The sequence below is a fragment of the Leptonotus elevatus genome, chromosome 8 (assembly GCF_054856555.1).
Source record: "Leptonotus elevatus isolate MCC_2025b chromosome 8, RoL_Lele_1.0, whole genome shotgun sequence".
NCBI lineage: Eukaryota > Metazoa > Chordata > Actinopteri > Syngnathiformes > Syngnathidae > Leptonotus > Leptonotus elevatus.
Window position 1 is genome coordinate 2,023,367 of NC_141246.1, and position 23,316 is coordinate 2,046,682.

Below are 23,316 nucleotides of genomic sequence, written 5' to 3' on the forward strand. Positions count from 1 at the left end.
TCCAAAATGGCAGACTCCCTGTGGCCTTTCTGGCATGACTTCTTGAGACTTTTTTTTGTGGGTCTACTCATGATAGACACGCCTACCAAATTTCTTGTTGCCAAGTGAAACAGGCATTTTTTCTAAATTTCTTAAGGACCAAGATGAACCCAAAATGACTATTTCAAACCAAAATTGCAGACTTCCTACGTCTGCTTTTTTGTGGGTCTACTCATGATAGACACGCCTACCAAATTTCTTGTTGCCAAGTGAAACAGGCATTTTTTCTAAATTTCTTAAGGACCAAGATGAACCCAAAATGACTATTTCAAACCAAAATTGCAGACTTCCTACGTCTGTTTTTTTGTGGGTCTATTCATGATAGACACGCCTACCAAATTTCTTGTTGCCAAGTGAAACAGGCATTTTTTCTAAATTTCTTAAGGACCAAAATGAACCCAAAATTACTATTTCAAACCAAAATTGCAGACTTCCTACGTCTGTTTTTTTGTGGGTCTACTCATGATAGACACGCCTACCAAATTTCTTGTTGCCAAGTGAAACAGGCATTTTTTCTAAATTTCTTAAGGACCAAGATGAACCCAAAATTACTATTTCAAACCAAAATTGCAGACTTCCTACGTCTGTTTTTTTGTGGGTCTACTCATGATAGACACGCCTACAAATTTCTTGTTGCCAAGTGAAACAGGCATTTTTTCTAAATTTCTTAAGGACCAAGATGAACCCAAAATGACTATTTCAAACCAAAATTGCAGACTTCCTACGTCTGTTTTTTTGTGGGTCTACTCATGATAGACACGCCTACCAAATTTCTTGTTGCCAAGTGAAACAGGCATTTTTTCTAAATTTCTTAAGGCCCAAGATGAACCCAAAATGACTATTTCAAACCAAAATTGCAGACTTCCTACGTCTGTTTTTTTGTGGGTATATTCATGATAGACGTGCCTACCTAATTTCTTGTTGGCTTTGGGGGCTGAATTTTTTGCAAACTCTTAGGGACCAAAATTAACCCAAGATGGCTGCTGTTCCAATCCAAAATGGCAGACTCCCTGTGGCCTTTCTGGCATGACTTCTTGAGACTTTTTTTTGTGGGTCTACTCATCATAGACACGCCTACCAAATTTCTTGTTGCCAAGTGAAACAGGCATTTTTTCTAAATTTCTTAAGGCCCAAGATGAACCCAAAATGACTATTTCAAACCAAAATTGCAGACTTCCTACGTCTGTTTTTTTGTGGGTATATTCATGATAGACGTGCCTACCTAATTTCTTGTTGGCTTTGGGGGCTGAATTTTTTGCAAACTCTTAGGGACCAAAATTAACCCAAGATGGCTGCTGTTTCAATCCAAAATGGCAGACTCCCTGTGGCCTTTCTGGCATGACTTCTTGAGACTTTTTTTTGTGGGTCTACTCATCATAGACACGCCTACCAAATTTCTTGTTGCCAAGTGAAACAGGCATTTTTTCTAAATTTCTTAAGGACCAAGATGAACCCAAAATTACTATTTCAAACCAAAATTGCAGACTTCCTACGTCTGTTTTTTTGTGGGTCTATTCATGATAGACGTGCCTACCTAATTTCTTGTTGGCTTTGGGGGCTGAATTTTTTGCAAACTCTTAGGGACCAAAGTTAACCCAAGATGGCTGCTGTTTCAATCCAAAATGGCAGACTCCCTGTGGCCTTTCTGGCATGACTTCTTGAGACTTTTTTTGTGGGTCTACTTATGATAGACACGCCAACCAAATTTTGTGTTGCCAAATGAAACAGGCTCGAGGGGCAGATTTTTTAAAATTTTTATTCTTTGGGACCAGAATGAACCCAAAATGACTATTTCAAACCAAAATGTCAGCCTTCCTGTGTCTTTTCAGACATGGATTTTTTTGAGAACTTTCTTGTGGTTGTACTGATGAAAGTTGCCGACCAAATTTTATGTTGCTGAGTGACACAAGCTTTGGAGGCTGAAACTCTGCCAAGCTCAATTGTTACTACCACTTCCCGTAGGGTACTAGTCGAAGCGGACTTGTATCGCTCTTCCGGGACCTGAGCGCCTCAGGCGACTATCTAATTAAATCAGTCAATTACGCGGCTGGTTGCTTGTGGCAACAATACGTCCATTTAAGACAAATCTTGATGACGACGACGCCTCATAAGCGGCTCTTCCTTGTTTCCCAAAGCGCGACACACCAGAAACGCAACGACAACGCCGACTTTCACGTGTTTGGACGCTCCAGCTGAGCACTCAGGGGTGAGCGAGAGGGCAAAACAACAGGAAGGACATGTGGCAACACACTTGCCGTCCTAAAAATTTATGTGTGTGTGTGTGTGTGTGTGTGCGCGGAAGTAAAATATGCACAAACACTGCTTGGGAAACTGTTCAAAAACACTCCAAAAATTGGAAAGCAATGTATTTTATTCTCTCCAGGAACAGTGTAAGCACAGCCAGCATCCTGGTGTGCGTGTGTGTGTGTGTGCGTGTGTGTGTGTGAGCGTGTGTGTAGCTGCCAGATCAGCGGTGTAACACAGCTTAATCGCCACGGCAACAGCGGCAAAAGCAGGATGTGATGTGAAGTGGTTAGCCAGGTTAGCTTAGCACGGTTAGCTTAGCATCATCAAAATGATTGGTGTGCCGATTCTGCGCGACGTTTATTTGGGGTGTAATTCCACTGTCTACCAATAGATGGTGGCACGCTATTTTTTTTAAAAATAGTGTGAATTAGAAAGAAGAATGAAAACAGGACATTGAGTATTTCAGCTCAGCCTAGTTTTTGCTAAAAATGATTTTAAGTCGAATCCTCTTCAATCCTGATTTTTACGCCTTCAGAAAGTGATGACTACACTTGTTTTACATACATTTACAAGTACATCACTGTGCCTGATTACTGATGTATTTGTGAGATGATAATTTTCTTAGGTTGACAAAAAAAAAAAGATTTGTTTGCTGTACACGTGTCACTGTACAATGTTATTGTTTTATACATTGCTCAAGCGCTCGCTCTCTCTCTCTCTCTCTCTCTCTCTCTCTCTCTCAATATACTGTATGTGTTTAACTATGGTTGTATTATTTTAAAGATGTGTTCAAAGACAAGTGCTATCTTAAAAACATGTATAGTGTGTATTTAAATAAGGCATTTCTACATGACAGATTTCATTTATTGTAAGTTCTGTGCTGCTTATGTCTGTACCAAACGGTCTCATCGTGAAAAATCAAAAGCTACTTTTGCGTCCCGAATGTAGTAACCCATGAAGACAAAAAATAAATTGTATTACCGAAAGAAGACCTACAACTTGTGTGTCCATGCTAGGTGGCTGTGTCTTTGTTTTTAGCAATGCTAGCTACGTTAGCTGTCAGGACGAGTGGTTCTTAAATTGAGGTCCTTCTTCCAGGAAGGCCACAACATACTGATGGAAATATATCATTATACTTAAGCATTAGTTCATTCACAAGACGTCTACACAATTACAGAACGTAGATACATGACTAATGAGTCTCTGTTTGACCGTTTAAGCAGTTTAAGACCAGTCGTAACAGTTAGCCAGCTAGCTTGTAGCCTGACGCCAGTGGTGCGTTTGTGTACATTTGAGTTGAAAAGACGATGATTCTGAATCACATTTACTCGTTCCTGGTGAACTTGTACCCATGAGTATTGCCTTTAGCGCTTTCCTCTCTCCTCTCCTGAAAAGTTGGAAGGCGTTCTCGTGCTTAAAGCCCCGCCCCCAATGTTAACACACCGCCAATAAGTTGAAACTGAAAAAGAGGGAGTTGAAACTGAAAACCTGCGACACTCGAGAAAAAAAAAAATGCTTAAAGAAAATAGTATTTTATTTTTCAATACAACCTTTTACAATGCCGATACTTGTTTTAATGTCATTGCAGCTTTTTCCACAATGACAATCTTTTCCCCGATAGCAAATCTTATTGTCAGTGTTGTGGCTCCATAAGGCTGTTTGAAAGCGCATTATGAATAAAGATGACTTGACTTTAAGATGAGTACTTTACTCTTAATGGTGTGGGTTTGAAGAGAGAGAGAGAGAAAAAAAAAAAGGTAACTGGTATCAATCGTCCCTTTGTATCTAAAATGTAGGCCTCAGATATGGAACATTTGTAAAAAATGTAATAATTTTCTTGGATGTTCATTTTTTTTCCCCGACAAAAACTGAAGATCAACTCACATCTATCTGGGAATATATGTTTTCATATCTTCAACAGTCATTGAGATACAAACTAGCGTGAAGTGACACAGAACGTGTACATTGAACGTATTGTGGAGAAAAAAAAAGCGTTTTCCATGGGAAAAACGGGTTGATTTTATAAAAAGGAAAAAAAAACGTGATTAGGTGAACCGCGAGTATGCGGGGTCCGCCGCACTGTATCAACGAAGACCTTAGAAATGACAGTAAAGAACGTCATCATATATGGAAAGGCAGCGCAGGCCATCTGCGCTTCTTGTTATTATCAACTTCATCCAGCATCGCGCGCGCACGCGCACACGCACACGCACACCATCTCCTCTTACCCATCTGTGCTTGTGTCAGATGTCTTTCATGGGTCCACTGCGGATGAGAGCCCGGCCGCTCGTCCGACTCTCTCCCGTACGAGGCGCCGCATCCCCGGCCGGGGAGGACCCTGCTGCGGCCGGGGAGGAGCGCTGCAAGTCCGGGGCTCGGATGGTCTCGAATCGATGGCGGCGGCGGCGGCGGCGGCGGCGGCGTCGGCGGCGGCGCTTGTAATCCTTTCGATCCTAATTCGTGACGATGGAGGGATGTGGAGGGCACGAACGAGGCGGGACGCGGTGACGGCGCCTTCGCGGGGGTGGCGACCGCCGATGTCCGCTGTCTTCTTGGCCCGATTTGGGAGCGTCTTTCCCGGCCTCCGCCTGCCCGCTTCCTCCGCGTTTTCTGCCCCCCTCCCCGCCAGGCAAAAACAATCCAAATAGTCCCCCTCGTCGTCTTCTTCTTCTTCTTCAGTGGTAATTCACCATCTTCGCTGCAGGTTGGAAGGAGGGCGAGTGAAGGCGGCTGCGGCGGCGGCAGCAGCAGCCAGAGGAGAGCTCCGCCCCTTCCCCCGTCATGCAGCCGCGGACAAGGGGTGGAGGGGGGGCAACCACAGGCAGAGGGGTGGGGGTGGGGGGGTGGAAATATGAGAGGGGGTTGGCGAATGAAAAGCAGGAGGAGGAGGTTTGGTAGTCAACGTCCATGTTATTTGTCCTGTGATCAGAGGCGTCGCACCAAAATCTGGGTCCGAAAGTAATCATTAGGAAGCCCCCCCCCCCCCCCCCCTCACGTTCAATGAGATGGCGGTGGGGGTGAGTGCTGCCTGTTATAGTGAACAACATTACATTGTGTAACGTTATTGGTGGGAGGGATCCACCCCCACCCCCCACAGATCAACGCCCCTGCTTGTGATAATAGGAAAGACCCCCTCAAAGACCCTCTCTCTTGCCCCCCTAAGATGGATCGCAAGCGCACACCAGGAATCCAACACATGATGGGAATAGGAGTAGCCCAGTGCTATTTTTAGAAACTTTTTTTTTATTTTTTTACCTCCACTGGGGGGGCTAACTTGGTGGCGTCTATGACCCAGAAGGTGGATCAATTTAGCCCACTGAAGTGAAGAAAAACACCAACACTTTTCTTTTTGGAGGGGGGGGGGGGGGGGTATTGTTTTTGTTTTGGTGATGAAATAGAACTTAAAACAACATACGGTACTTAATAAAATGCAAAGCGCTCCGGCAAATGTCAGCAACATTAGTTTTGAGCAAGACACAAAAATATGATCGTTTGGGCGAAAAAAAAAAAGGCGATTTCAGGACGTTCCCATCTTTGATGGTGAAAATTTTGAAAAAGTCTTGGGCTCCCACACTATTTATTTTTCTTCATTTTCTATTTGACAACTTTTTTCTTATTACAGTATTTGGGGATATTTTTCAGTAAGGATTTATTATGCTCTGGTATTCGTAGATTCCCCCTCCTGATATTATTGTGCATTTTCCAATATTTTTCTTATTTTATCTCATTTTGTAAATTATTTTGTCATATTTTTATCTGATTTTTTTTGTACTTTTGATAGAATTATATATATATATTTTTTAGATTTATGTATTTTTTTTTAATCTAATGTTTTGTACTCTCTAAAATTTGTGCATCATTTTCTATTTTGTCTTAATCTTTAGCAATTTTGTGTTATAATTTATTTAATATTATCCTATTGCACATTGCATTAACTGACAATCTGTGCTCACAAAAATGTGAATGGAAGTCTCTATCATATTCAGTTGTGGACTGAAAAAAAAAAAAAAAGTACATAATAGTCACAAAAAACAAAAACAAAATAAGCGGTTGGTAAAAAAAAAAAAAAAAAAGTCTGACATTTTTCATCAAAACTCAAGCGACCACGATAACTGCTTAAAATAGAAAAACAACGATAAGACATCATGAGGCCAAACATGTCGCCAAACCGGAGAGTGCAGTGCGTCTGCCAAGTCTTACCAAGCGTGTGACACATTGACTGGCCTTGCTAATATTTAGCAGACGCATGCGCGGGCCTTTTTGTCGCCATGACAACTTTATGGCCCAGCAATAATGCAGCAAACAATATTCACGACAGTACCTTTGACCTCTCGACGGTGCAAGGCGACATGAGCTCAAAAAGTATTACGATCGTCATTCGTAGTTGATTCTGTGTGGCTTAGGTTGTCGGGTCTTCCAAATGTTTTGATAAGAGTTGTTCCGGAATGATGAATATGAGATCAACAAAACGCAAAAAAAGCACACAAAGTTGCATGCAGTGAACAGGACGGGACAAGTGGTGGAGAAAATGGTTGAACGCGTTCCAAAGTTAAGAGTTCTGTGAAAAAAGCAACAGACTAAATAAATAAGGAACGTCAACAATGTCCAAGCAGAAATGAGCTTAAAAATTAAATACAACAAAACATATTTTGGGAGAGGTTTAGGGAAAAGGAAGCGCTGGGTTTAAGATAGTTTTATAATATTGCTAATTACAAATACTACACAATCAGTTCATGCTTACGGGAAAATGATGGTTTAAATGAGACGTCAAAAACGTTCTTTAAAATATGTTCTTTGCACCCAAACTCGTGTAAAAGCAGTTTTGTGATGAATATTGCGTTTTGCGGAATATGAATTAAGCCGCAAAAGCCAGCTGTTTTGCAGCCATCTCAGGAGGCGGCCATTTTGCCAGTTGCTGTTTATTGAAAATGACATCACAGTGGCTCGGGGGCTCAGCGTGCCAATGTCACATGACATGGCAACAACAACCGTGATTGGCTGCTAACCCACTATGATGTCTTTTTCGGTCAACATGCCGCAAAATGGCCGCCTCCTGAGATGGGGTGGAGTTTTGTGCTTCATTTATATTAAGCAGAATGTCATGTTTGGACAAGGACTATTATAAAGATACATTTTGACTTGACTTTCAATTTACGGTTTGTTTACATTTTTTTAGTAAAGCAAGTTAGTAATCTGCTACGTGCAAGCAGATCATTCATTACCTATGTTGTATTATTTCTGTTTGCTCTGTTTTTATTCTTTTTTGAATTTTTTTAATGGCATTTTTCACAAGTTACTGTATTATATCATACTTTTATTTTTTACGTATACTCTAAAATGTGTCGAAGTGCGGCTAATGACATTTTTGAGGGGGAAGCCAAGTACATTTTCACACGCCACACCTAATAGCGCCATCATTCAACTTTGGGTTTCATTTGTTCAGGCAATAAGCCCCGCCCTCTGACAGTTCTGACTGCCACTCCAGCCTTTGTCACAACTGTCACCGCCGTGACGCGTCTAAAAACAGCTGAGCGGGTTGTGAAAACGTTCAAGCATCCAAAATCCCCAAAAGACTAAAACAGTATGCATTTTCGTCGACTAATCAATGAATGAAATTCATTTCTTGCAATTTACTTTCTAAAAATTTCACAAGTATTCAGCTTTCAGCATTCCCACGCAATTTTCTGCCGAAACTGCACTTTTACTAGTTATAATGTTAACATTAATCCAACGGCTCGAACGACTTTCCAGCAATATTAATCTGACCGCTAACTAATGCTGGCTAACTTGCTAGCATGGAGCCAGAATTGCCACTTGATATATTGTAATATATTCAAAAAATGTGAAATAGTTTTAGATCTGAAATGTTCAACATTATCTGCTGACAAAAAAATATACATGGGAAAAATGATTGTCCTGACTAAAGTTTTTGTTGACTAAAACTAGATGAATACAATTCAGTTTTCTTGGACTAAAATGTCCCGATTTATAGTCGACAAAAAATAGACTAAATAAAAAACGGGATGAGGTTGACTGTTTAAAAACAAGCGTGATTGAAAGTGGACTAAAACAGACTAGATTAAAAAAAATGGCGGATACAATTAGAGTAGTAAATAGTCTGGGGCTGCTTCGCACCTCAGGACCAGGACGACTTACTGTGATCGATGTCACCATTAAATGTGCTCTTTACAAAAGCACACACACACACGTAAGGTTGGTGCTTCATAAGCCTCTAAAATCGAAATTGTCACGTTGGCTGGGCTGTATTGTAGCCCGCGGTCCGCAGGTGTGCCCCCCCTCCAACACACACACACACACACACACCGCTCCACTACAACAAAATGACAGCCTCTTGACAACACATCATCGTTACGCTACACTTCACACCTGCAGATGTTTGCACACACTTCACATACAGTAAATAAATCTTTACCACATCTTCGGGTAAACGCCTCGTCGTCTTCTTGACTTGCTGTCGCTCCCAGGTGATTCTAATCAGCGGTGCTGTTAAAGACAGGAAGGGGGTGGCTTGCGTGTGTGTGCGTGCGCGCGCGCGCGCGCGTTTGATTTGAAAAAGCCAAGCCGCGTTTGTTTGCACACACCTAAAAAGGGAGCGTGCGAAAGTTGAACTTGTGGCCAAATGCATAAATAACACACATGCAGCGTATGTGTACGGACGTCACGTGGGATTTGTTTTTGAAAGGAGTGGCACACTTCGGTCGCGTCGTCCTGAAGTTGAAAAAGTGGATGTGGGGGGGGCGAACAATGCGATGACATGGTAAAGTGGAATAAATAAGTGAGAGTGATGCAAGCTGGACTTGTCTTGGCTCGCCGGGGCGAGCAGAAATGGATGCAATGTTCAAACGTCAAGACCTAAAAGAGGGCTGATATTTGGCACACCCCAAAAAAAAAAATCGTGCAGGTTAAAACAAGACTAGCATAAAAACTAAATCCTTCATACTTGTACATGTTAAAACAAGACTTCGTTAAAACCCTATAATGCCAAACGTATCATATTAAATACAAGACATTTTGAGCCCTCTATTTCATTAATATAATACCCCCCCCCCCCCATTAAAACCCTGACGTATGTGATCTGACACCTGCATTGCACGGATAATCCATTAGAGGGCAGTATCACCCAGCGGATGGCTTTCCCATTTAGAATTCCATTCAATTGAGAAAGAAGAGACCGCCATACTTATTAACTCATTCGCTCCCAGCCATTTTCACTGAAGCAACCCCCTTCGCTCCCGGCTGTTTTACTGGATTTGGACTCATTTTGCAAGGACCACAGAATATTGTGTTCTATTGCTATAAAAACAAGACAAAAACACCTAAAAAATATATAGGATTAGAATATCGCTAAGTTTCATCATTATTCACAAATCAGTTTAAAACACTGCGGGGGAAAAAGTATTTTTGCAACATGGCTCTGCTGGATCTCTTATACTCTGCTGCCACCTCCTGGCCTTTAAAAAAAAACTACCATTGCTTTAAGCTTTCTCTTCAGTTTGTATGCTGTAGCATAAAAACACACACATAAAAAAATATGTTTTTGGGACGGTGGGAACATTAAAAATTTGGGGAGCAAATGAGTTAATAGTGGGACATGTTCTTTCACATTTTTTGGAAATACTCATGTTTGATATGTCAGTTTATTCAAATCAAGCTACACAAGCAGAAGGAGAATCACAGTAACTAACGAGAGCAATCAAGACTTGAAAGCAGGAAGTCCGACCGAGTGCCGTAACGGCGACTTGACCTCCTCTCTACAAATCCCCCTCGGACTTTTTAAACATTTCCCCACATCCAGCGGCAATTACGCTAATTAAAGCCACTTTTCACGAATTGGGTTATGGAGTGAGTGGAAAGAAAACAGCAATTACATTTAAATGGAGCAATTAGCAACAAGCGTGGCCTCCAAGCCCAACGACAGCCAAAGATGCTGATGAGAGGCGGTTGTGTGAAATGATTGTTATTCATGTTGCATGTGTTATCCCCCCCCCCCCCCCCCCCATTATCATGTTGCTGAATTAGCCAATCAGTCAGAAAGGTATCAAATTACTTAAGGGAGTAGTAGTAGAAGTCTACTATCCTGCTGAAGATAAAAGGTAATCTGCAAGTCAGTGTATCTCGGTGCAGAAGAAAGAAGAAACAGTTTAGTGTGTTCCAAACTGCCAGCTTGTGCAATGTTCCTTTTCTTATCCAGATGCCCCCGCGACCCCCTCCTTTCCACTTCCTGCCTGCGCCGCTGGAAAACAGGAAGCAGTACAACAAGAATAGCTGACACTTCTAGCAATGCTGTCATGTGATCCTGCACTTCAATCAAGCCCAATAAACATTTTTTAAACGCCTATCGAAGTGAAGTGAAAGTTCTTCCAGAATCGGGATTTTTAAACTAAATGTACATTTTTCATCACAGTCAACACAACTGATCAAATTTTCCCTGCCATGCTTCGCCCACACACCGCGGTCAAAACTCAAATTTGGCATAAACCACCCGTCTAGTGTACGTAATCAAAATTTTGGAGAATTAATATTTGAATGAACCTCTGGAAAATTAGCCTAAAATGTCCACTTCAAACAAAAAATGGGTATTCAGTCTTTGCATATATGTAATGCACTATACACACATATATATATATATATATATATTTATTACAGAATAATTATTAAAAAAAAAAAATGCAGTACATTGAACATTTCAAAAGAAGTCCAGGTCGCATGAATTCAAACGACAAGCCCATCCATCCGTCCATGTAAATGATACATTATTCAACTCACTGGTCACATAATTAGGTACACACGTCCGTCCTCTGCCAGCCAATATTAGCGAACCTTTTAAACCAGGAGCAGGAACCAACGCCGCTGGGATTGTTTGTTTTGAAGCTCAGTGACATTTATTATTTTGACACAAAACACCGTAGAACCGCAAGAGTTTGGAATAGCGTGGTACGCGCACGCCGAAAAAAAGATGGCTTCCAGTCCTTGTATGTAGTAAGAAATTTTGTGTGCTCACCTCATAAATCATCAGTTCATTATTTTTTGTGCTTTAATTATTATTATTATTAATAATTATTAATGATGCACTCTTTATGACAAGCTCCTGGGTGACGATTATATAAGCAGCTACTTTTATTTTGTATTTGCAGCGAATACGCAGTTCACTAACCGACAGCCAATCAGGCACGTGCACAGACATTTTTTGGGAGAACGTGCTCAAGCATTGCTTAAGTGAGGTCTTCATTTCTACAAATGCAATCCAAACTTCTGGTTCAAAAAGCGGAGGGAGGATCGTCTGCGCTGCCGATCAGCGATGGGCACAATTCGCACAATTATTCATAATATGAAAACACTTTTGAGTGGAATTGGCGACACAGGTTATTTTTTCAAAATATGAATGAATGAAAAAAGGCCACTTTTCTCATTCAGTAAAAAAGGTCTGGTTCTGGAGTTCTACCTGTGCACATGCTTGTAACTAATTAGCCTTTTTTTATTTTATTTAATGTTGCCTATCAAAACAAAAAATATTTTCTTTTTAAATCAGACATTATGATAAATCTCTTTTGGACGATGTACCTAATGAAGTGACAATTTTACCCTTCCTGAACCCTCAAAAGCTTCCCCGGCAGAGAAGTCCCTCGACACACCTTTACGTCCTGGAGAGCACCGGCGCAAAACATTTGGACTCATCTGTGACGGAATCCAAACATGGGCAGCAAAATTCCAAGCAGCGAGGATTGTAAAGTCCGCGAAGGCTTCCTGCTCATTTTGTCCCGACGTCTCGCTTCCATAGAAAAAGACAAATAAGAATCTCGGCCATGTTAAGTCTTACTGGGGTCCCAGGCCGCCCTGAGCGACCTGTCCGTCGCCGTGTTCGCTCCCCCACAGGCGGTAGAACTGCGTAAAGTCCACGTAGGGCGGCACGCGACCCGTCTCGTCCGGCTGCGCCGCCTGGCTAGCCCGCTGGCGGAACAGGCTGCCGTCTCCCGAGCTGGAACTGGAGCTCTGCGTTTGCGTAATGGTGGACTGCAGCGTGGCCGTGGGACTCTGGTTGCTGGTGAAGGGGATGGAGCGGGCGGGGGGGGAGAGGGACACAGGTCAGGGTTCCATTATAAGGAGGGGGTGTAGAGAAGGACACGGGATGGATGGTGGTGACGCGTCAGGGCCGACGGGGAGGAGGAATAATGATGGTGAGGCAGAGTGAGCAAGTGTCGCAATATTTTTAAGAAAAAAAAAATATATAATATTAAGCGAATAAATTAGAATTTTAATTTGTGGGAGGAAAAGGGTTTAAAAAAAGTTTTATATTTTGGGTAAAAATAATCCTAATATAAAAAAAAAAATTGAATTTTTTGGTGGAGAAAAAAAATAATTATTCACCAAAATAATGTTCTTTATTTATTTTTAGATAAATTCTCAATTCCCGATTTTTTAAGGAAAAAGCTTAGCAGTTAAGCGAATGAAGTTTTTTAAAACAAGAAACCTAATTTATCATTTCTTTCTTTTTAGAAACAAGTTGTACATTTTCAGGAAAAAATTTGACCTTTCAATAAATATTACTAATCGCCTTTTGAGGAGGAAATGTTCCCCCCCCCCAGAAAAACTTACCATTAGGAGATTAAAGTTGACATTTAACAGGACAAGGAAATAGCTTTTATTATTATGAACAAAAAGGTGAATTCCAATAAGGGGAACAAACGATTTTTTTTTACTGGAATAAAGTTGTATCTTTTCAGGAATAAAAGTCTTAATATAAAACAAGGAACATCATTACATTAGCAGAGTAAAGTTGGACTTTTCTTCCAGGAAAAAATTAACAATACAAACTTACAGTCAAAATTTAGCATGGGGGAAAAAAAACTCATTGCCCTATTATCAAAGTAAAGCAGTGCCCCCCCCCCCCCCCATCCTTATTCCAAAAGAAAGGAAGGAAGTGAAGCACCGAGCACCGAGCACCGCCTTATTTCAAACATATTACAATTGTTACACTTGTCGAGAATGTTCTCAACATTCGGGTCTAAGCTGTCTGGAAGTCTTAACTCTCATTTATTTATGTTTTGTTTGATGAAAAGTTGTAAAAAACGCTCCAGCAAGCTGTGCTCTATTCTCTCTGGCCGGGAAGAAAAAGAGAAGGAAGTAAAAGCTCACGCGTAAAAAAAATAAGCAACGTGGCGGAGGAACACCGGGAAGCAAAAAGACGGCAGACCCAAAATAAATATAGAAATAAAAGGGAGGGGAGGTGGGGTGATATTACTTATCTAAATGAGCAGCGGGGGAGGGCGCTCGCGCAGGAAGCCAGGAAAAAAATGGCGTCGGTCCAGTTCAAACACAAACAACGGAGGGAAGTACAGAGGTACCTTGACTTGTGAGTTTCATTTGTTGAGTGACCATGTTTGTAACTCAAATCAATTACATCACTAATCTAATTTCTTCAGTGAAATTAATGGAAATGGCAAGAATCCATTCAAGGCCCTCAAAAAAAAAAAGAAAAAAAAAGACGACGTTTTTTTGGTAACGTTTTCTAAGAAGAAAAATAGCAGTTAAAAATGACATTGAATGTTGCCTGGCATGATGGCTAATCAATAGGGCTGAACAATTTGCCAGTTTTCCTGTTTCATGAAACAATATGTAAACATGTGAACGACGCTTCTTCAGCACAGAATTTAGCTTGACACTATTATTATTAATAATAATAATAAGAATATAAAAACTTTTTTTTTCCCGCAGCCTTGCCGATTATCATGCAAATGCAATTAAATCGTACAGCCCTCCACGATAGAAAGCGGGAAAAGGGAGGAGGCGTGAGTGCGCTTACCCGCCAGGCGTGGGGGTGCCCTCCTCCAGGGTGGAGGCCGTGTTGGTCCCGTTGGTCAGGGTGCCCTGCGAGGGCATGACCAGCGAGAGGGTGACGCTGGTTTTACTGGTGCTCTGGCTGTTGGAGTAGGGCACCGACACCGGGTAGATGCGGCCACCTGGCAGCACCAAACGGGAAATCAGACAAAGAAAGGGGAAGTTTAAAAAATAAATAAATAAATCAGAACACATTTTTCCTGGCACAAATCTTACAGATGAAAGTGGGAATTACAAGCATGTTTTGGTTTGGCTGTTATGACTGACTTTGATTTCTGCTCCTCGGATGTCACTCCAGCTGGTTTTATTTGAGCACCAGAGCAGGAAGTTGGAATTTAACTAAAGGAAGGAAGCTTCATCACCATTTATTTGGAGTTTAACTACAGGTGTCAAAAATTAGTGCGTTCATTCTGAGTTCATTTAAAGTTCTTTTAACGCCATCAATTTACTTACTTGAGGGAATTCCGGTTACAACGCAGCAGACACGTCCATGTCAAAATTTTGCAGTCATAAATGTAATAATAATGCATATATATTTGTAGAGACTGGGGTCAAGTTGTATTTTACAATTTAAAAAATGTGCAGAATTTCACAAACTACTTCATGTTCAAGATTGGATAGCTCTTACTATGAAAAGAAAAATGCACTGAGCTGTCACTGTCTTACAAATGCAATTATGCCATCTAGTGGCAGGAAAATGACCTCAACACAAATCAATCACACTCTGTTTTTGTTTTTTTACATTACAGTATATCTTTTTAATTTGAACTTAAGTTTATGAATTATTATGCAACTACTTTATCAATGACTAAAAGGATGCAGCCGTATTTCTATTAGTTTAACTTTTGTTCCACTTTTATGTTAACAAGAATGAAAACGTAGAAAAAAAAAATATGTTATTGTATATTTAAAACAGATATAGAATTTGCGTTTAATCGTGAGTTGAAGTCATGGGATTACAGTAATTTCTAGACGATAAATCGCGCTAGCTAAATTTGGGAAATACTCGAGTTTGTTACACATATAAGCCGCACCCGACTGTAAGCCGCAGGTGTTTTGATGTTACCGCAGCAAGTATATAAGGGTTCCCGCTACTTTCTTTTCCATAATGAGGACGCAAATTATCTCGCTCTCGTTTCGTCTCTCCTACTGTATTTGGGCTCACTTGGTTTGTTTCGCTGTGCCTGACACGCTTGCGCTTTCTTTATAGTGCGCCCCCTTGTGATCTGATGGAAAAGCCGCACCTTTGTATTAGCCGCAGGGTCGAACGCAAGTGAAAAAAGTAGCGGTTTATAGTCCAGAAATGACTAATTATGATTAGGAATTTTAATCTCCTGACACCCATGGTTTCAACGAGAGCTTAGATTAGGTCAATCTCAAATTTCAAATCTCGAGTAACACCAAAGTCATTTTGTCTTGGGCAAATCAAGTGAAGTCCTTCATCACCAACCAAATAAAATAATTTGTGTCTAGCTTTTTTTTAGTGATCAGCAATAGAGCCGAGTTGGCTCCACCAAAAACCTCAGTTTCAGACCAAAAAGCAGAGAAAACGAGTGTTTTTGTGAAAAGAAACAAGCAAGCAGAACAGCGACTGAGAAGGGCCTTTAGCTAGCAAAATAATCATTTTTGTGGGCCAGAGTTGACCACCAGTGACTTAAAACTGCCTGCAAGGATTCCATCTCAACTTTAAAACTTGAGTCTCCCCAGAACATGGCAAACCCACCTTGCGTGGGCGTTTGGCCGCCGTCCGCCAGCGGGTAGTTGAGCGTGCGGATGAGCAGGGTCATGTCCTCGTGCCGGGAGCAGAAGGCGGCCCTTTGGCGGCCCGACGTGTAGACGTCGTGGTGCAGCCGCTTGACGCGGTCCACCACAGACTGGGCCGCCGCCTCCAGGGTGGTTTGCTGCGCCAGCTCGGCCGCCACCATGGCAACAATTTCCTGTGATGACACAGGTAACGGATGTTGGGCATGTCGGGGTGACATTTTCAAAAAAAAAAAAAAAAAAAAAAACTCAAATGTTTTGCAATTTAACGTCGCCCGTCTCACTAATCTCAAGAACAATTTCTCTGGAAATGGTAAAACGGCATTTTTTTCTTTCTTTCAACATCTAACAAATTTGAGTTTTGATTTATATATATTTTTAGATGCATTTTTATTTTCACTTTAGCCATTTATTTATTTATTTAGACATTTTTTGTCAGTTTTGCTCCTCCATCGGGAACTGCCCCTGCAGCCACGTCAGGAAAAAGTATCCACAATGAAATTCCTTCTCCCTTCTTGTAATGTTTATAGGTGATGTATTATTATCCAAATGAAATTCCACTACACTAAACGTGTCTGATTATTTCTTTCATTCAACAAAAAGGAAGTACAAACACCAAGGTTGAGTAAAAGCATCAGCACTGCGTCGTACCGCCGTCTCCCGTGGGTTCAGGAAGTCAGGCGGCCCCCGCTTGTGAGATAATGGGTTATAAATCAGTGCCAAACTACCAAACTTCATGTTGCCCCCCCCCCCCCAAAAGCTAAAAACTGACATTGATTTGGCTTTGTAAAAAAATAAAGAAAACAGAGTAATTTCAAGACGTGTAATTTCAGTGGCGTTTGCGTGCGATGCTCCCAGCTACCTTGTTGACGTGTTCGGACCCGTGCGCGCACTCCAGGGCGTCGATGAGTCCTTCTGACATGAGCAGCAGGAAGCCGGTAACGCTATCCAACGACTGGCTAGCGTGCACCTCCGGCTCGGCTATGATGGGCCTCGTCTTGGCCGCGCTGAAGGCCGCGTACGCGAAAACACAGAATATGCATTTCAAAATAAGAATGGAAAAATCTCGCAAATCTTTCCAAATGCAAAACATTAGAACATGTAAATAATGACAAACAGTTCTTTCAATAATGAGGCAATTTTGCTTTGATGATGTGTAACACCATCTAGTGGCGAAAAAAAAAACTTGTAGTGCAAATTGAAATAGTTTCAAAAGATTGCGTGTGTTAAGATAAATATGTGATTAAAAATGACAATAAATGATTTCCCATATTTCAAGACTTTTCTGCTTAGCTTTTGAGACTCATGTAAGGAACCGTGATGACAATACGCAGTTTTGCCACTTGAAACTCACTCAAAGAACTAAGATGACAAGTCTATCTTGTGTGTTTACTCTTAACATTAGTGGCTAATTCAAACAGCTAGCGTGACCATTTCATTTTCTTTTGTATGTCACTTTGCCATTTTTTGTCTAATTTAGGGAACTCGGATGGCAAAAATATTTTTGTGCAGCTTTTTCATTTTAGGCTCATTAACTCTTTGACTGCCATAAACGTTATAAAACGTTTAGCATAAACCTAGGGAAGGGCGCCGATGACGTTAAGAAACTGAGATGACATTTTGCTTGGAATAGAGACAACATTCCATTTATTATGGTTTTGCCATTTTAAAAATATTGAAAGATTTATAAAAGGTGTGCGTGCGTGCGCGCGCGCGTGTAAGGCAAGGCAAGACGAGCCAAGGCAGCTTAATTTATAATGTGCTGTGTAGTTTCTGTGGAGCTTTGCTATTTTAAACTAATTTAATCAACTAAGTCATTCCGCCGAGCCAAAATGGTTTGAAAGTAAGAAGCTGAAAGGTGCAAAATCTCCCTCGGATTGTTAATTCAAATGACAGACCGGTCAGGGCCTCAAATGGGTGCTTCTGTTTAACTTAGAAATTGAGTTCAAACGGGCTCAGCAATGAACTCTTTAAATGTCAATGACGGCATCTCCAAAGTGAGGAAATTTCAAAAATGTGTTTGCAGGTCCTTTTTTATCTACCTGAGCAGGTCAATATCATTGTAGTTGATTTTGACCCGGTAGTCTCCAAGCCTCCTGGTGCTGCTCTGCCCAGCGATTTGGCCCGCCTGCCTCACGCGGGCCAAATCCAATCCTGGAATAAGGGCAGGCGTGAAAAAGGTAACATTAGATGAATTGGACGGAAAATAACTAGGACGAGGAGCGCAGATGAGTTGGTGTATTGTCATTGGCTGGCATTTATCAGGGATGAACTATTAGTTATCAACAAATCCCGGTTTTGCACCATTTTGTCTTATATTTTATCTCAATCAAGTATACTTAACATGACTGGAAATGGAGTACAACGATTAACTGATTAATCAACAACTTTTTGATAATTGATTCCTTTAGAGACCATGCTTAATTAAGATTGGCCAGACTCTCAGCATTAAATATTTTATTTGTATTCTGTAGGATTAGCGCTTTTTTTCCCTTTTTTTTTTTACCAAAATAAGACATTTGCAAATACTTGCTTTTGTTTTACAAAACAATTATCAGAATTTTTGCCCAGTTTAGGCCAAAGCGAACTAAATAATCATCATTCTATATATGTGCATTTTCTACACTGTCAGTTTGAAATAATGTCCTGTTTTTGAATGAGTACTTTTATTGGTATGGGTTTGAATTATTATTATTTTTTAAATCAAAAATCCCTAATGCAAACAACACCAATACTAAAAGATGACCTCACCCAGCGCGGCGAGTCTCTGCAGCTCGTCGTCGTTATCAGTGCTGTGAGGTCGGCCCAGCTGGAAGAACTGGTTCTGGCCGTCGCTGGTGGTTTTGCAAAGTAGAGCCCGGTTGGTTCCTAAAAAACACGGACGGAATTATTGATCATTCTACGCACAATGGACGACATTGCATTAAGCTTTCACTAAACTGGATTATTTGGTTTGTTTTAACTTTGTATCTTTAAATAAGCAAGGTTGAATTCTCTTTTGTTTAAGGGTTAGTGACACACGGCCAGAAGCAAGCACACTGTGCTTCTTATTTGAAAAATTGTGTATCATGAGTTGTCTTCCTTTACTCAAAGTGATGTCATAAGATATTCTCCCATTTCTTAACTCATTTGCCCCCAAAAACGTATAAATACGTTCTATTTTAAATGTTTTTAGTGTCCCAAATACATATTTATATGTTGTTGTTTTTTATGCTAGGGCATACAGAAGGCTTTGAGGCCGCCTCTCAACTGCACAGAACGGTTGAAGAAATGGTAGTTATTACACAAACGGCCAGCAGGTGGCAGCAGAGTATAAGAGATCAAGCAAGGCCATGTTGAAACAAAGCTGCTTTCCCCACAATTTGAAATAGATCTGTGAGTAATGACGAAACTTAGCTATATTCTAATGCTAATTGCTGCAAAGCGGAAACAGATACAAATATACTCATTGTTCCTGATGAAAGAAGAATCTTTCTTTTGCTAGGTTCCATGTTTTTATAGCAATATAACACAATATTTTCTGGGCCTTGCAAAATCAGTCAAAATACAATAAAACAGCCGGGAGTGAAAGGGATTGCTTCAGTGAAAATGGCTGGGAGTGAATGAGTTAATAGTGAGAACGGGTGCTAGCGAATATTTTAAAAAAGTGCATTTTAAGAAAATTGTGTGTTTTAATGACTGTACAAGCAATCAGAGAATAACAAAAAACAAAAATGTGCATAACATGTTCCCTATTTAAAGATGTAATCAAGGATTTTTTTTGTCGCCGCGTCTTCCGGGTGGATCATCTTAATATCAGTTTCTCGACCCTGTCAATCAATCTACTGTAACGACGTCGTGCATGCTCGTTAATAGCTGTGCCCGCTGAGCTTTGTATTCAGCCATTCATCGTTGTGGCTCCACTGAGCTCACCACGTACAGTACTCTGAAAATAGCTGAGCGCCGCAAGAAGACATCCGTCTATGAAGTGAGGCCGGCTGCAGAGACTGATGAAGATGATGATGATGAAGATGAGCTTGCACGTTAGCGACATTTGAGAGGTGTTTCCCCCTGACGAGCAGCAGAGCTGGTAGGGCGGTCTTCCGCATGCGCATTTTTTTTTTAAAAACGTGACAAACAGCCGTTTGGCTTCTACTTTTCAAAGAAATCCTTGAATACACATTTAAGAGTGGGAAAAAATGCGACAAACAGTAGTGGTAAAGCACTTCCCCTAAATGAGCTTCCTGTGGGACACGTATGCTTTGATTACTGCTTCAAATCAACTGGCAACTTTAGATGGCCCCCGGAAACCCCTTCTTGTAAAACAAGTCACATACACATCACAATAACAACAGTCTGCTACTGTGGGGATTCTTCAAAAAAAAAAAAAAAAAAAAGAGTCAGCAAATGAATCAGGTACTTACAGTAAGCCCAAGTAAATACTATTAAAATGCTGCACTAGTGCACTGGGTTGTAGAGCCATGCAATGTGAACAATATTTTATATCTCAAAGTAGGTAATTAATTATGAACCCAAATGATGGTATAAACAAAAAAAAAATTATTACAATTAAATAGCATTTTTCTCAAATTTTGGCTCACAACACACACAAAAAAAAACTGACCAAGTGTTCGCTTATATCCTGAAAAACGTAACCTTAAATCAATGGCAAAGATTCAAATAAAGTAAAGTAAATTGACACGCTAAAAAATTTTTTTTGATAAAAAATAGCTCGGGCAAAAAAAGTGACATAAAGCTTAATACCAAACTTTTTTGCGATTTCAACTGATGAGTATTTGTGCTTTTCAAAACCTTGTGGATACACCTTAAGAGATGCTGAGTGGAGGATGTTAAAATTCAGGGGAAATAGACTTGAACGCATCCATGGCGCAAGCATGACACCTGCTGGTGATAAACTCAAACAGCCAGCTAACAGCCAAAATGAAAACAGCTCAAGTTGCGTTTGCGTGTTTATTTCATACCAACGTTGGCGATGTAGAGTTTGTTGTTAAGGATGAGCGCCACAATAGCCATGGCTCCTCCTGACACCTCTTGCTCCAATTCTTTCAGGCGCTCCTGCACCTTCTGTCAGGCCCGATTTTAAAGAAAAAAAAGAAAGAAAGAAAAAAAAGAGTTCAGGAAGTAAATATGCAAAATGAGTACAAAATGTAAAACAAGAACCATGAGTACACTTTTTAAAGGGGCCTACTCGGTTAAGTAGACATATGAAAACATACTTTGGCTAACGATGTTTACGATGATACCATACCATACAAAAAAACAAAACAAAAAAAAAACTGTGATGCACTGAACCTGCAATAAGTGAACTACGATAAAGCAAGGACGACTGTAGTTCCTTGATGGCGCCAAATCAATACTTTTATCAGACAGGGGAATGGCCTGGTTAACTGAAGCTCCTCACATCACTCCAACATAATTCCTTGTCACCATGATGCCGACAAAGCAATACTTCCATGTCTGACGAGATGATTTGATGGGTATGTGTGTATATCAGTGCAGTGCTTCTCAATTGTTTCTACTGCCACCTACTGTAGTGGATGTGCAATGACACATTATTCTAGAATGGTTTACAAATACACAGAAATACAAACATGTTCCCTGGGGGCCCAACCCTCTGTTTGAGAAGGACTAGTGCGTACACACCTCGCTATGCGGTAGCATGTAGCCGGACAGATTAGCTTTCTCCGCCAGAGCGTCGTCGATGGTGTGCAAGTAGCTTTTCTCCACCGCTTCAAATGCCTGCACAAACACACACACATATCATGGCAACAGACAGTAGATTAGCAAAGGTGCATCAATAATTAGCGTCAGCTGCATATAGATGGCAGGGAAATAAACTGTACTTTCCCACAATTAAATATTTCTAATTGTCTGGCACAATTAAAATATTTTTAGCGACACTGGAAGGAGAACGACATTTTAAGACACAAACTAGAAAAACAAATTAATTCATTATTTGATAACAAACTCCATCCATCCATCCATCCATTTTCTGTACCGCTTGTCCTCACAAGGGTCGCGGGGGTTGCTGGAGCCTATCCCAGCTGGCTTCGGGCAGTAGGCGGGGTACACCCTGAACTGGTTGCCAGCCAATCGCAGGGCACACAGAGACGAACAACCATACTCACAATCGCACCTATGGACAATTTGGAGTGTCCAATTCACCTGCCATGCATGTTTTTTGGAATGTGGGAGGAAACCGGAGTACCCGGAGAAAACCCACGCAAGCACGGGGAGAGCATGCAAACTCCACCCAGGAAGGCCGAAGGCCGGACTTGATCTCACAACCTTTGCACTGGGAGGCGGACGTGCTAACCAGTCAGCCACCGTGCCGCTGATAACAAACTCATTAAAAACTTTAAAATTAAGCTTCCACAGTGAAATTGCTGTGCCTCATTCGGTGCTGCTGTTTCGCTTAACGTCAGAGTTCCATTTCCTACCCCACGCATGTGGCATCGCACCTACCTGCGTGAGGATCCTGCGGATGTCGGCGTCCGTGTGGTCCGCGCTCAGCTGCTCCAACAGGAGTTCGGCTGTGAGACACTGCGACGCGAAGCTGGCCACTCGGCTGCCGTCGTAGCCGTTGAAGACGCCGTACAGGGAGCAGCCATCCTCGCTCCTGGAATGGAGAGCGCAAGATGAATTTGGACCACTTTGGGTTGGCATCGTGCAGGTGTGCAAAATGCTGATTCTATTTACCTGAAGCGGAGGTGTGTGTCTTCATTGGGGTGGCTCTGCGTGCTTTTGTCATCCGGGCCATACGCGCAGTTGGGTGCTGTGCCAACGCCGCAGAGTTGGCACAGAGGAAGGTCGTCCGTCCAACTCTGATGCTAGAAAAGTCAGCATCATATTGAGAGATGTACCCACTAAGACCCTCTCGTGTAGCCTAAACAAGGCAGCCCAACTTTTAACTGTGTCCACATCTTCTCAGTGTTTTTTTTTTCTTTGTGGCGAGTCACTCGCATTGTAGCTTTACATTGACTTTTTTAAACATTAGCTTAATAAAGTTTTCAATGTTTTGATCACCACTAAGGAGTTGCGCTTATGTTAGCCACGTAGCTTGAGGGTTGAAGCTAGCGCAAGCTAACGTCGCGGAACTACACAAAAACAGCCGAAAAGGAGCAAAAGAGCAAATAAGACCAAGCAAGCCGTGTAGGATAAGTATATTACAATGCTTACAAGACATTAACTTTTGAGTTGAATACGCTAAAGAAATGGATGAAGGACGAAGTTTACACTTACACTCTGCATCAAATTCCTCCGTGGCGCCGCCATGTTGAAAGTGGGCAGGTTGCGTTCAGGTACAGCTCCCGATGCCCGATAACCGAGATTCTTAACATTTAACATTGAGTCGAAAATAACCGGATATTTTTTAGATTTAAACGATTGAGGAGTGTCTTCTAATTAGTTTTG

At 41.3% G+C, this 23,316-nt stretch overlaps 2 protein-coding genes across 3 annotated transcripts in view; both read right to left on the bottom strand.

The window, feature by feature from the left end:
• mgat3b (beta-1,4-mannosyl-glycoprotein 4-beta-N-acetylglucosaminyltransferase b) overlaps positions 1 to 8,819 on the bottom strand; it is a 38,894-nt gene extending 30,075 nt beyond the window's left edge. The window contains exon 1 of one of the 2 annotated variants that reach the window (XM_086082404.1): positions 8,720 to 8,819. In XM_086082404.1, the coding sequence (XP_085938530.1) occupies positions 8,720 to 8,724 (5 nt within the window). In that variant the 5' untranslated portion in view covers positions 8,725 to 8,819. Of the gene's footprint in view, positions 1 to 4,514; positions 5,115 to 8,719 lie in introns of those variants that run through there. The other variant, XM_086082405.1, reaches the window with a different exon arrangement.
• A 2,110-nt stretch (positions 8,820 to 10,929) lies between these two features.
• tab1 (TGF-beta activated kinase 1/MAP3K7 binding protein 1) lies at positions 10,930 to 23,190 on the bottom strand. The gene is made up of 11 exons (XM_086083939.1): positions 23,146 to 23,190; positions 22,603 to 22,733; positions 22,369 to 22,522; positions 21,547 to 21,642; positions 20,865 to 20,967; positions 18,655 to 18,771; positions 17,946 to 18,057; positions 16,766 to 16,910; positions 15,866 to 16,079; positions 14,108 to 14,264; positions 10,930 to 12,346 (listed from the first exon to the last, which is right to left on the bottom strand). Exons 1-11 carry the CDS (start codon positions 23,176 to 23,178, stop codon positions 12,121 to 12,123), a joined length of 1,488 nt encoding a protein of 495 aa, XP_085940065.1. The 5' UTR covers positions 23,179 to 23,190; the 3' UTR covers positions 10,930 to 12,120.
• Between the last annotated feature and the right edge of the window lie 126 nt (positions 23,191 to 23,316).